The following is a 12,685-nucleotide window of genomic DNA, read 5'->3' as shown; positions in this document are numbered from 1 at the left end:
AGTTTAAATATAATGCCTTTGAAACAGAACACAGAATTTTAGAGTTTGATACTTTTATTCAACTTTCTCATTTTAAGATGGACAAAGTATTGCCCTATGAGGTGAATAACCAAAACAACTATATTCTGTGGATAATTGGAGAATTTACATAAAAAGAGAACAATAATCCCATGATCATTAACTAGGAAAGTAGTCTCTGAGCTTCCTTCCCTTCCCTCTTCCTTCCTCCTTTAGTTAATCCACACTCTTCTCTTACGATGCATTCCCACTGCCTTTTTGTGTGTGTGTGTAGAGAACCACCCTAGCCCTACTGATGTTCATCGCCTGCAGCACTGCTTTCTGCCCTAATTATATTATTTTTATTTTGTTAACTGTACGCCCCACAAGCACATGATCTGCACGTTGAGGAAAGGTGTCTTATTCCTCACTGTACCTTCAGGTGCCAAGTGTATGCCTTACATGGAGTAATGTAGTTACTTATGAAGTAAGTGTCCACTGAAGGTCATGAAATTATCATTCCATTAAGGGGACAGAAGTTACATTTTATTATATAAACTTTATAACATAACAAGTAATCAATTGTTAAAATATGCTGCAACTACTGCCGATGTAGGCATTAAAACTGTCTTCTGACCAAAATATCACACATTTGTATACACTGCACAACACAGAAAAACTGCATGTGTGTAACATAGGTGTCTGCTCTGCTGCTGAGACTGAATTTATAGTCAGTTTCCTACACAATCTTGAAAATAATTTTGAAACTGGTTTCTAAGACTATCTGATCCACTTTGGAGTTTCACAATTTTGAAAACAAAGATATGAAGAAATAACCAAAGATTAAGTGAAGAAAAAAATCAAATGAATATAGTTGTGGATAAAGACCTTTTTTTGTGAGTATGCAAACAATTTTAGCATAAAGTTTGAACAACTCCAGTATAAAGTTAATGAGAAGTTAGTGATTTGTTATCGTATGAGAAAATACTTACAAAATGATTATGTCTTTAGAGGCATTGGCACTCAGTGCAAATTCTTGACAATTGACAACTTTAAAGCCATATCCCTCGCATGAGTACCCACTGACTTCAATGGTTTCTATGTGAATTTGAAGTTGTCCTGTATTCTCTACTTTAAATGTTCTTTTCAATGTGAAATTTGGTTCTCTTAGTTTCAAACCTAAAGGAAAAAAATGAGGAGTGAGTATAAATCTTGCTATCCTGTGCTCCAGGTCCAAGTAATGATAATACCTTCTTTATGAATGTATCGCAGAGATTATGAACGGAGCCCCTCAGGGCAAAGAGATCAGCCATTACCCGGATTTCACCAGGAAGTATTCTACTTTGTTAAGTCATTTTACACGGCAGAAGTTTAATTTTGCAGTAAGTCCCCTACATACGAACGAGTTTAGTTCCAAGAGTGCGTTCCTAAGTCCAATTTGTTCATAAGTCCAACAAAGTTAGCCTAGGTACCTAACCAACACAATTGGCTATATAGTACCATACTGTAATAGGTTTATAATACGTTTCACACAAATAATACATAAAAAACAAACACACACAAGAAATAAAACATTTTTAATCTTACAGTACAGTACCTTGAAAAGTACAGTAGTACAGTAAACAGCTGGCATACAGGGGCTGGCTGCAGTACTCGCTACATCACCGCTGCTTTTGCGGTTGCTTCTGGACATCCTGGGCTTGAAATAAAGGTACTGTACTACTGTACTCTATACAGTACTGTAAAGTACACAAAAGTACAAACACTTGTAGAGGATGCACACACTTGACAATGTGCGCCAGACACGTGAACTAACTTACGTGATTGGACATGCAAACGCATGTTTGCATCTTTGAAAGTCTGCAACTTGAAGGTTCATATGTAGGGGACTTACTGTGCTTTATTTTTCACATTCAGAGTAAATCATCTAAGGCATGCAATGAATACTGACATTTCAAATTTTTTAAGATCCAAACCAAACAACTCTGAAAGCAAGTCAGGGTGTTTTCTTAAAATCTCAAGTATCCATCATTAATATACTACACATGTGTACATGTAGAAATACTGTTCTTGTTTTTGGAATTATTTCCTGTTGACAACAAACGCTGAAATGTGTGCCTTGGATATGACAGGAATACTCACTGTCTGTACAGTCTTTTAATAATGCTTCCGTGATTTTAAAGCGCAAGGAGCTCCCTGGACCTGGAAGCTTGCCTGCCACCCTCAAGTTCTCAGTTGTTCCTTGTCCTTGGACCATCACAGCATCCATCACAGTCAGGTTATTTCTATGTAAGAACAAGAACCACAGATTTTCCTCCCATTAAATTTGCACAATCTTTTGATCTATAATTTTTACTGTTACTTTATAAACCATGTAAAAATTAATACACTAAATTTAATGGTGAAACATTTGCACTTGAAAAAATTTTAAATGTTTACACAAAGAGGAGCAGGAGTTTTTCACTCTGAAGAGTCACACACGGTACAGGAAGACAGTATTCAGGTCTTCTGGCTAAAAATATCATCACAAAGGTATGTTTCATGAGGCGTGGGGGGTGTGTGTGTATTTCGGGCAAAATGAATACCCTATTTCAGAAATAAATTAATGCAAATATTAATATTGAAACGAATCAGGAAAGGACTCTATGTAAGTACTAAAGGTCAACCCACACTTAAATCACAGAACATACCTGATTATGATTAGGGAAGAAACAGTTCTATTGTGAATTGGAGTAAACTTTACTTTGACAGATTTCTTTTCTCCAGGTTTTAAAATTACGTTTAAAATTAGATGTCGGGAGAGGCCCTCTGTAAATCCCGTGGAACTCTGCAGTGGATGAGCCTTGAATCATTGGGTAAACAAGCAGCAGTCATTAGTATATTCTCTGGAAAAGCTTTTTTCCCTTCACCCCATGCACAGCCCAGTATTAGTTTCTCGAATTGATCAACTATATAAACAATTTTATCCCTGATGATTTAGAGGCTGGATGGCTGGCAAGCAGAGCTGGGCAACCAATGATGACACTGTATATTCTGCATTAAGTCCCAGAAAGGGCTTTGTTCCCCAGGTCACCGAAGTCTTCATGTTTGTACTAACACTTGTTTTTGTGTACAGATCTTTTTATTTTTAACTTTAAAAGTTTTGAAACATGACACAAAAACAGAAAAGGACACAAACCTAAGAGATGAGTAGCTCAGTGTTTTAGCACAAAGCAAACAGCTGTGTACCGAACACCCAGCACCCCGAAGTCCTACCGGTGCTGTCCCCACTTTCAGTCACTGTTTTTCTGCCCCTCCCCTCAGACAGATATCAGCTGGAGGATCTTAAGGTTGCATCATTTTATTTGTAAAAGTATTTCCAATTCATATCAAGCTATCTTTGAATTTTATTTTGAAAGCTAAGCCCATAATTACTGTTTCATAAACACTTGATGATTTAAAGTTCAAGTAATAGCTTAGTTTAATAATCAAAATATGACTTCCCGACAGTTATAGATAAAATTAAAAAACATTTGTTTTTTATTTTTTAAAAAATCATAGTTCACATATAAGGTTACACTGTTCTGATTTCAAGTAACGTTAATCTTAAACTTTTTGGGGGGAAGGGTTGGTAATACTTGGGTATAAATGTGCATGGCTCTACATGGCTCTGCTAACTTGTGAAAGGAGAGTGCATTTTGTATGGTTTTTCTACTATATACAGACCTATCTACTTCAACAGCATGATTCTACAAACATAACTTCATAGTCAATAGACTTTGTGAAGCACACTACTTTTTAATTCTCACTTCTGAGGCAAATATTTTTTCCTACATCGAAAATTCTTCTCTGTCCATGTCTACTAGGACAACAATCTTTTGATTGCTCCAAAATGGTTGGTAAATAGGTTCCCTTTTAAATGAACTATTCTGAGTAGTTGATGAACACGTTATACATTATACATATATTCGCCAAAACAACTAATTTAAACTCTGATGACTTGGAAAATACTTTAGGATGTTGTAATGCCTCTGGGATATCACTAAGGCCCTCAATAATTCTCAATAATTGTTGTGGTGGTTCTTAAAAAGGGATTCATGGACCCCTGGGGATCTCAGAGGTCTTTTCAGGTGTCAAAACTATTTTCAGAACACCGACAGACGTTCTTTGCCTTTTTCACTGTGTTGACCTTTGCACTGATGGTCAGCAAAAGCAATGGTGGGAAAAACTGCTGACCCTTTAGCTAGAAGCAAGGCAGTGGCATCAAACTTCCCTAGTAGCCACTGTATTCCTCACTGCCATGCACTTGCAGTTAAAAAAAAAAAACCCAAAACTGTTACTGATTAAACAGTAATAAATATTAATCTTATTAAATCTCAACCCTTGAGCACGTGCCTTTTTTTGTTTTTGGATCACTGTGTTTTCATTGTCATTTGTCTCTAGGTATTTTTTGATTTCCTCTTTGATTTCTTCAGTGATCTCTTGGTTATTTAGTAACATATTGTTTAGCCTCCATGTGTTTGTGTTTTTTACATTTTTTTCCCTGTAATTTATTTCTAATCTCATAGTGTTGTGGTCGGAAAAGATGCTTGATATGATTTTAATTTTCTTAAATTTACCGAGGCTTGATTTGTGACCTAAGATGTGATCTATCCTGGAGAATGTTCCGTGTGCACTTAGGAAGAAAGTGTAATCTGCTGTTTTCAGATGCAATGTCCTATAAATATCAATTAAATCTATCTGGTCTATTGTGTCATTTAAAGCTTGTGTTTCCTTACTCATTTTCTGTCTGGATGACCTGTCCATTGGTGTAAGTGAGGTGTTGAAGTCCCCCACTATTACTGTGTTACTGTCGATTTCCTCTTTTATAGCTGTTAGCAGTTGCCTTATGTATTGAGGTGCTCCTATGTTGGGTGCATATATAATTGTTGTATCTTCTTGGATTGATCTCTTGATCATTACGTAGTGTCCTTCCTTGTCTCTTGTAACATTCTTTATTTTAAAGGCTGTTTTATCTGATATGAGTGCTGCTACTCCAGCTTTCTTATGATTTCCATTTGCATGGAATATGTTTTTCCATCCCCTCACTTTCAGTCTGTATGTGTCCCTAGGTCTGAAGTGGGTCTCTTGTAGACAGCATATATATGGGTCTTGTTTTTGTATTCATTCAGTGAGCGTATTTTTTTTTTTTTTCTGCGGTACGTGGGCCTCTCACTGTTGTGGCCTCTCCCATTGCGGAGCACAGGCTCCGGACACACAGGCTCAGCGGCCATGGCTCACGGGTCCAGCCGCTCCACGGCACGCGGGATCTTCCTGGACCGGGGCACGAACCCGTGTCCTCTGCATCGGCAGGCCGACTCTCAACCACTGCGCCACCAGGGAAGCCCGAGCGTGTGTCTTTTGTTTGGAGCATTTAATCCATTCACATTTAAGGTGATTATCAATATGTATGTTCCTATTACCATTTTCTTAATTGTCTTGGGTTTGTTTTTGTAGGTCCTTTTCTTCTCTTGTGTTTCCCACTTAGAGAAGTTCCTTTAGCATTTGTTGTAGAGCTGGTTTGGTGGTGCTGAATTCTCTTAGCTTTTGCTTGTCTGTAAAGCTTTTGATTTCTCCATCGAATCTGAATGAGATCCTTGCTGGATATAGAGTAATCTTGGTTGTAGGTTCCTTCCTTTCATCACTTTAAATATATTGTGCCACTCCCTTCTGGCTTGCAGAGTTTCTGCTGAGAAATCAGCTGTTAACCTTATGGGAGTTCCCTTGTATGTTATTTGTTGTTTTTCCCTTGTTGCTTTCAATAATTTTTCTATGTCTTTAATTTTTGTCAATTTAATTACTATGTGTCTCGGCATGTGTCTCCTTGGGTTTATCCTGCCTGGGACTCTCTGCACTTCGGACTTGGGTGGCTATTTCCTTTCCCATGTTAGGGATGTTTTCAACTATAATCTCTTCAAATATTTTCTCAGGTCCTTTCTGTCTCTCTTCTCCTTCTGGGACGCCTATAATGTGAATGTTGTTGCGTTTAATGTTGTCCCAGAGGTCTCTCAGGCTGTCTTCATTTCTTTTCATTCTTTTTTCTTTATTCTGTTCTGCAGCAGTGAAATCCACCATTCTGTCTTCCAGGACACTTATCCATTCTTCTGCCTCAGTTATTCTGCTACTGATTCCTTCTAGTGTATTTTTCATATCAGTTATTGTGTTGTTCATCTCTTTTTGTTTATTCTTTAATTCTTTTAGGTCTTTGTTAAACATTTCTTGCATCTTCTCGATCTTTGCCTCCATTCTTTTTCCAAGGTCCTGGATCATCTTCACTACCATTATTCTGAATTCTTTTTCTGGAAGGTTGCCTATCTCCACTTCATTTAGTTGTTTTTCTGGGGTTTTATCTTACTCCTTCATCTGGTACACAGTCCTCTACCTTTTCATTTTGCCTGTCTTTCTGTGAATGTGGTTTTCATTCCACAGGCTGCAGGACTGTAGTTCTTGTTTCTGCTGTCTGCTCTCTGGCGGGTGAGGCTATTTACTGAGCACGTGCCTTTTCAACACCATGTGATCAAATGGAGTACGCACGCAGCACCCCTTGCAGCATACTGGACCATGCTGTCTGGAAGAGCTATCGTTTCAGATGCCAACTGAACTAGTTCCTGCCTCCGCAACATCATTTATATTTGAAAAAACGATTGACAGTCAATATATGGTTATTCAGACTGGAGTAGTTAGTAGACATTTTTACGAAAATGAAGTGCATCTGCTCCTTTAAGGAAACAACTGAAGCATTTGTTGCCAATGGTAAGATTTGAGTGTTTGAGCAAAATTTAGAGTTTTGGCCCTGTGAGCTTTAGAGTCAATAGTTAAAGAACACCCTGATGAGATTAGTGGTTGTAAGAATGAATATGATTTTCTGGATACTGCAGAGTGAATTGTGTCAACATTTGGAAGCTCTTCATATCTTAGTGAACCAATATTTTCCGAATGACTGATGCATGGTGTTATGATAACTAAAAAAGCAATTAAGACACTCCTTTTTGCAACTATATGAATGTGTCAGGTCAGGTCAGATATTTATCATATACTTCATCAAAAACGATGTATCATAAGAGACCGAATGCAGAAGCAGACAGGAGAATCTATCTGTATATTAAGTCAGAGAGCCATTGAAGAGCTCTGTAAAACAATCTACTCTTCTTGCAAAATGGTTCTTAAAAAAATATATATCTATTTTTTCATTTTTATATTACCTATGTCAAATAGAATGGGCTTATTATTATTTTAAATGAATTAAACCAATATTTTAATGATCTCTCAGTTTTAGTTTCTAATATGTTAAATATTGATAGATGCAAACCACATAAACAAAAAACCTCTTTGGAGTCCTTAATAATTTTTAAAAATTGAGATAATGTAGAAATCCTTAATTATTGTTCAGACTGTAAAGGAATGCTGAGACCAAATATTCTGAGATCCACAGTTTTATAGCACTGTAGAGAACTGTGATAGAATTTATCCTAAGCTCACCCTAAGACCTCCTCCAGCATTTTTATTTAGAATGAATTCCTGAGGTCTAGAGTATTCTTATTCATCTTCCTATCTCTCACAGTACCTACATCTTGTAGGTACCACTAAAGATTTGGTAAGACAAAAAAAGGTAAATATAGGTCATGTACTTCTCATGAATATTTCCTCTCTTATAAAAGCAGAGTGAAAGGAATTTCTGGTTACTGAGCTTTCTAGATACTTGAGGTCTAGATAGCCTTGAACTTATTATGTTGGTACTTTATGGATGGAAAAAGCAAAGTAAAAAAGATTCCAAGAGAAGGGCGTGGACTAGAATATGAGACTATCTAAATTTCAGTCTAGTATTCTACCTATTACTCAGCAGAAAATAAAAATACAACATTGAAAATTACTTTCTCTTTTTAAAGAGAAAATTTCTTTCTCTTACTTTCTTATATAAGATTTACTTAAAAATAGACATAAAAACAATTCCATAAAGGTTTGGCTAATTTATGCCTTACACATTAAAACACAAAGCTATGGGAAAGGACACAAATCCTTCAAGAACTACAGAACATCTAGTTGGACAGGTTAATTAGTGATTCCTAACAGTAACGACCATGTGTCATGAAAGTATGGTCAAGGGTTCTGGACTCTGAGAGAACTAGATTTGAATTTGGCCCTGCCAGTTATCACAGGTAGGAACTTGGGCAAGTTACTTCCTCTCTCTGAGCTTTGTTTTTCCACCACCAACAGAACAAGGGAAATACTTATTCTTAGGGTGGTTAGTAATAGCTCAGCCTGGCTATTGTAATGATTACATGAAATTATAAATGTGAATGCACCTGCTGATTATAGTGATACATATGATACAGTGATATATATGATATATATATGATATAGTGATATATATGATACACTATACACATATATATGATATAGTGATATGATACACTATACACATACAGTGATACAATGCTGATACATAGGAGGTGCTCATGAAATACTGAAAACCTTCGTATTGCCTTTCTTTCCCACCTGGTGAGCCACAGACTGACTCATCCAGTCAACATTCATTGAGGGCTTCCTATGTCCCAAGCAACCCATCTAAGGGCTTCCATGTTGGTCTGCTTAACCTGTTCAAAAACTTTGTAATATACAAATTATTAACTTCACTTACAAGTGAAGAAGTTGAAGTTTGGAAAGGTTTATTTACTTGGTCGAGGTGACCAAGTTAGTAGGTACAAAGCCATGGTTATTCTAGGAGCCAACCTCCCTTATTCCAAATGGGAAGCAGCAAAGCCACAGCATGGCAGGAAGGCATCCCGTGGCTACTTGACAGACGGACCGTGCTCAGAAAAAGAGCTCAGCAAAAGGAGAGAAAGGAGGTGGTCGTTTACTGTTTTCACTCAGAGTAATTCAGATGATGGAGGATTAACTAGATTCCTACTCTCATTCACTCAACACCCTTCGTATTATAAATGTGGGAAGGAAACCATATAAGTAGAAGAAAAGCCCTCAAGGAGCTTATACCCAGAACTGGGAAACAAGGTACCTACCACACGTCAAAAAGAAAACAAAAAACACCGCTAACATGCTTGCAAACAAAGATTCAGGGAGAGCCAGAGAGCCGAATCAGTGCACGCTCCACAGCCATCAGGGCTGGTGTGAACAGGCTGTTTAAGGCTGGATGAGAGTGGCTGGGAAGGGCATCTAGGCCAAGAGACTTGGGCCAGTTTGCAGGTGGCTTTAGTTCCCAGTGCTAATTTCCTGACTGACACAGATCCTACACATTAAGTTCTTACATAATCATGAGTGGTTAGTGGCTGCTCAGCCCGGCCTGTATGATAGAGAATATTTGGTCCTAGAACAAACCAGTTTATGTATACATTTACTAGTTTAAAAATACTTGTTGAGTTATAACTATGCTCACTACTGCACTAAGTATGAATACAGCTAGCCGTGGGTCTGGCCTTCATGGAGCTTACAATCTTATCAGAAAGTATCCAAAATAAAAATTTAAATGACCAAGCTCAATATTTTGAGGCTTAATAAAAAAAAAACATTATCTATCAGTATATACCTTATCTACATAATCTCAGAGGTTCTGGCAGCCATTATGATGAACCTTCATGAGCTTAATGTTTAATGCCCACAAACAGGACCTTCTATCCAGGGTGCCTCATGGCAATCTAAATCCCACCCATTCTTCCGGGGCTTTTTCCCTCTAAAATAATTACTAGACTGTTCTGACTTCTCCAGTAACTTGCCCTTCAACCAATTTAAGGATGGTTAATATTTTTCTTTCACATTTGCATTGATCATATTGTAGAATTACTTCTTTGGAATAGTATGAAGTCTGAATACTTACACTGTTTCTGAAGACTTGGAATTCTAGTGTTCTTAAATCTATCTTTGCCACCTTACTTAAGTTAAACCTGAAATAAAAAAAATACACATATTTCTTTGTAAACAGCATCATAATTAAAGGGGTTATAAATACTAAGGTTGTGCTTATCTTTTGGCAGATTTTGAGATCAATGTTATCAGATTAACAGCCTTCAAAAAATAGCTACAACTTACAGTTAATATTTTGTTCACTTTTTAAAAGTAAAATACTTGAAAGGCTCCACCACTTGCTTCCTCTATATAAGATTTTAGGAAGGAGTTCTATATTATTTTTTTCTTGTCTTAAACTGGGAGCTTTTCTAGATGTTTAATATAATATCCATCTCTCTCCCCAGAACCTTCTCTCAACTTCAATTACAGATGCAGAATTTCTCTAAGCCCAATCTATTACTGTATGAGCTGAAATAAAGTTTTAAATGTGTAAAATAATAATTCACTGCTAATATGAAAACATTCTGATAATCTACCAGCAATGCCTACCTTGATATTAACTTATCTACAAAGACAGAAGGGTTGGAATATAAGGCCAGAGGAATAAACTGAATGTAGACAGGCGCATCTGCAGGATTTTCTAACGTAATCTCTTCTTCCTTAAACAAAGTAAAGACACAGTAAGTGAAAGACTGCCACCATTAAAAGAGCCAGGACATGCAGGCAACCTAAGTGTCCACTGACAGATGAATGGAGAAGGAAGATGTGGCACATATATACAATGGAATATTACTCAGCCATAAAAAGAAACGAAACTGAGTTATTTACAGTGAGGTGGATGGACCTAGAGTCTGTCATACAGAGTGAAGTCAGTCAGAAAGAGAAAAACAAATACCGTATGCTAACACATATACATGGAATCCAAAAAAATAGAAATGGTTCTGATGAACCTAAGGGCAGGACAGGAAAAAAGACGCAGATGTAGAGAATGGACTTGAGGACACAGGGAGGGTGGGGGGGTGGAGGGTAAGCTGGGATGAAGTGAGAGAGTGGCATGGACATATATGCACTACCAAATGTAAAACAGATAGCTAGTGGGAAGCAGCCGCATAGCACAGGGATTTCAGCTCGGTGCTTTGTGAACACCTAGAGGGGTGGGATAGGGAGGGTGGGAGGGAGACGCAAGAGGGAGGGGATGTGGGGATACATGTATATGTATAGCTGATTCACTTTGTTATAAAGCAGAAACTAACACACCATTGGAAAGTAATTATACTCCAATAAAGATGTTAAAAAAAAAAAAAAGAGCAGATACTTCATAACCCTATTACAGATTTCCCAGAACTGATGTCACTCTGAATACTTACTGAAGAGCAGTTTGTATTAGTAAGGGGAAACCTCATGTGATGGGGTGAGCTGAGGACGGACGGCCAGGAGAGCTCGGCAGTGATTTTTGACAGTATGTTTTTTTGAAGGTCTGTATTTACTTCAAATATAGCGCTCAATCTAGAAAAACAATTTGTAAGTCACTGTAACAAAATGAAATATTTGAGTTTTCTGAATATAGGAAATTCTATTAGGCTTGTGTATTTGAGAAATTTTACTTGCTCTCATATTTAAGTCTGCTTCTCACAGAGACATGTATGAAGATGCCTCTATTTTGGCACAAAGAGCTGCCAAAGTATCACTGATCACCTGTACAGTATTGTCTTCGTACTGAATTCGAAAGGGAAAAGGCAGGGATATTCAGATAACATGATGTTACGGGGATCCTAAAGGATCTTGCATGTTTAGTGGAAAGATCCAGACACCAACAGCAGGCAAATGTTTTCAGTAGAACTAGTAAGAAGGCAGTGCACTGCTTGGCATATGGCTTTTTCCCCACTTGAGATAAAAAACAAAACAAAATCCTGATACACAATGAAGACATCAGTTGAAGAGGTAACACATATGAGGATTCTGTCCAGATATGTATAGTTAAGAGCAATTTTCAGGGCCTCATTTGACTATTTCCCTACATATGAGTATTTATAAGCCAGCGGTTAAGAACTCAGAGCACATTCCCTAAGGAAACAATATTATAAATGGGGCTAAGGTGCCTGGGCACAAACACTGAAGCCTGTTTTATCCTATAAGACTACTGAATTATGACACCCTAATATTGGTGAGAGTACCGGTTTTGTATGATGAGTAACGAATTCTCTGTAACATTCACGCTGAGAAAGTAAGACAAAGGCAGGGGCAGGGAAAATGCCACATTCACTGTGCAACTGGGACACAGTGGCACAGGGCAGGCAGGGAGCCTGGGTCTTTAGGAGTGAAACACTAGGCTCACAGAGAGGAAAGCAGGGGTTTCAGGGGGCGGGGCGTGAAGAGGTTCCTTGGCAGATGAACCTAGGGCAGCACTGCAAGTTATTTATTCATAATTGGATGTTAAACTGTGGAGGCGACCTGTACCTTACAATGTCCGCTATGGAACTGTAGAGGACCAAGGAGTGTTTGAATTAGTGTTCTCTTAGTGAGTTCATTAGAAGTCATCTCTGTACTAATTTTAACCACTGTAAAGTTAAAATTTAACTCTCTTTTGCCTTAAGAGAATCTTTCACAGAAGATAGTTCAGATAAATAGAAACCTGCAGATTTAATCATTCATGGCTTGAAAATCTTACATACTATAAATTGGAAGATCTTGATGATACTGACAAATACATTTCAAATCAGCCAATGGAGAAGAACAGTTTTCATCAGTTTGCTAGTCAAATCCTCTTCTGAAGTACACAGAAAGATCAAATTTCTATACTGCCACATAAGTGTGTCTTTGCTTTTGAATCCAGATGCGGTACTGATTTGTCGCTGGGACATTTTCTACCTGC

General features: G+C 37.6%; 1 protein-coding gene across 6 annotated transcripts in view; it reads right to left on the bottom strand.

Annotated features, from left to right (window-relative positions):
- The window catches only part of TMEM131 (transmembrane protein 131), a 192,812-nt gene that overhangs the window by 32,447 nt on the left and 147,680 nt on the right, over positions 1-12,685 (bottom strand). For all 6 annotated transcript variants that reach the window (XM_019931144.3, XM_019931142.3, XM_019931143.3 and 3 more), the window contains 6 exons: positions 11,181-11,319; positions 10,363-10,472; positions 9,845-9,911; positions 2,688-2,839; positions 2,140-2,282; positions 990-1,176 (listed from right to left, as the gene is read on the bottom strand). In XM_019931144.3, the coding sequence (XP_019786703.2) occupies positions 990-1,176; positions 2,140-2,282; positions 2,688-2,839; positions 9,845-9,911; positions 10,363-10,472; positions 11,181-11,319 (798 nt within the window). The remainder of the gene's footprint in view (positions 1-989; positions 1,177-2,139; positions 2,283-2,687; positions 2,840-9,844; positions 9,912-10,362; positions 10,473-11,180; positions 11,320-12,685) is intronic.

This window comes from Tursiops truncatus, chromosome 14, assembly GCF_011762595.2.
Source record: "Tursiops truncatus isolate mTurTru1 chromosome 14, mTurTru1.mat.Y, whole genome shotgun sequence".
Classification (NCBI taxonomy): Eukaryota; Metazoa; Chordata; class Mammalia; order Artiodactyla; family Delphinidae; genus Tursiops; species Tursiops truncatus.
The sequence above is the reverse complement of the archived record's forward strand: the minus strand, read 5'-3'. Positions and strand labels throughout refer to the sequence as shown.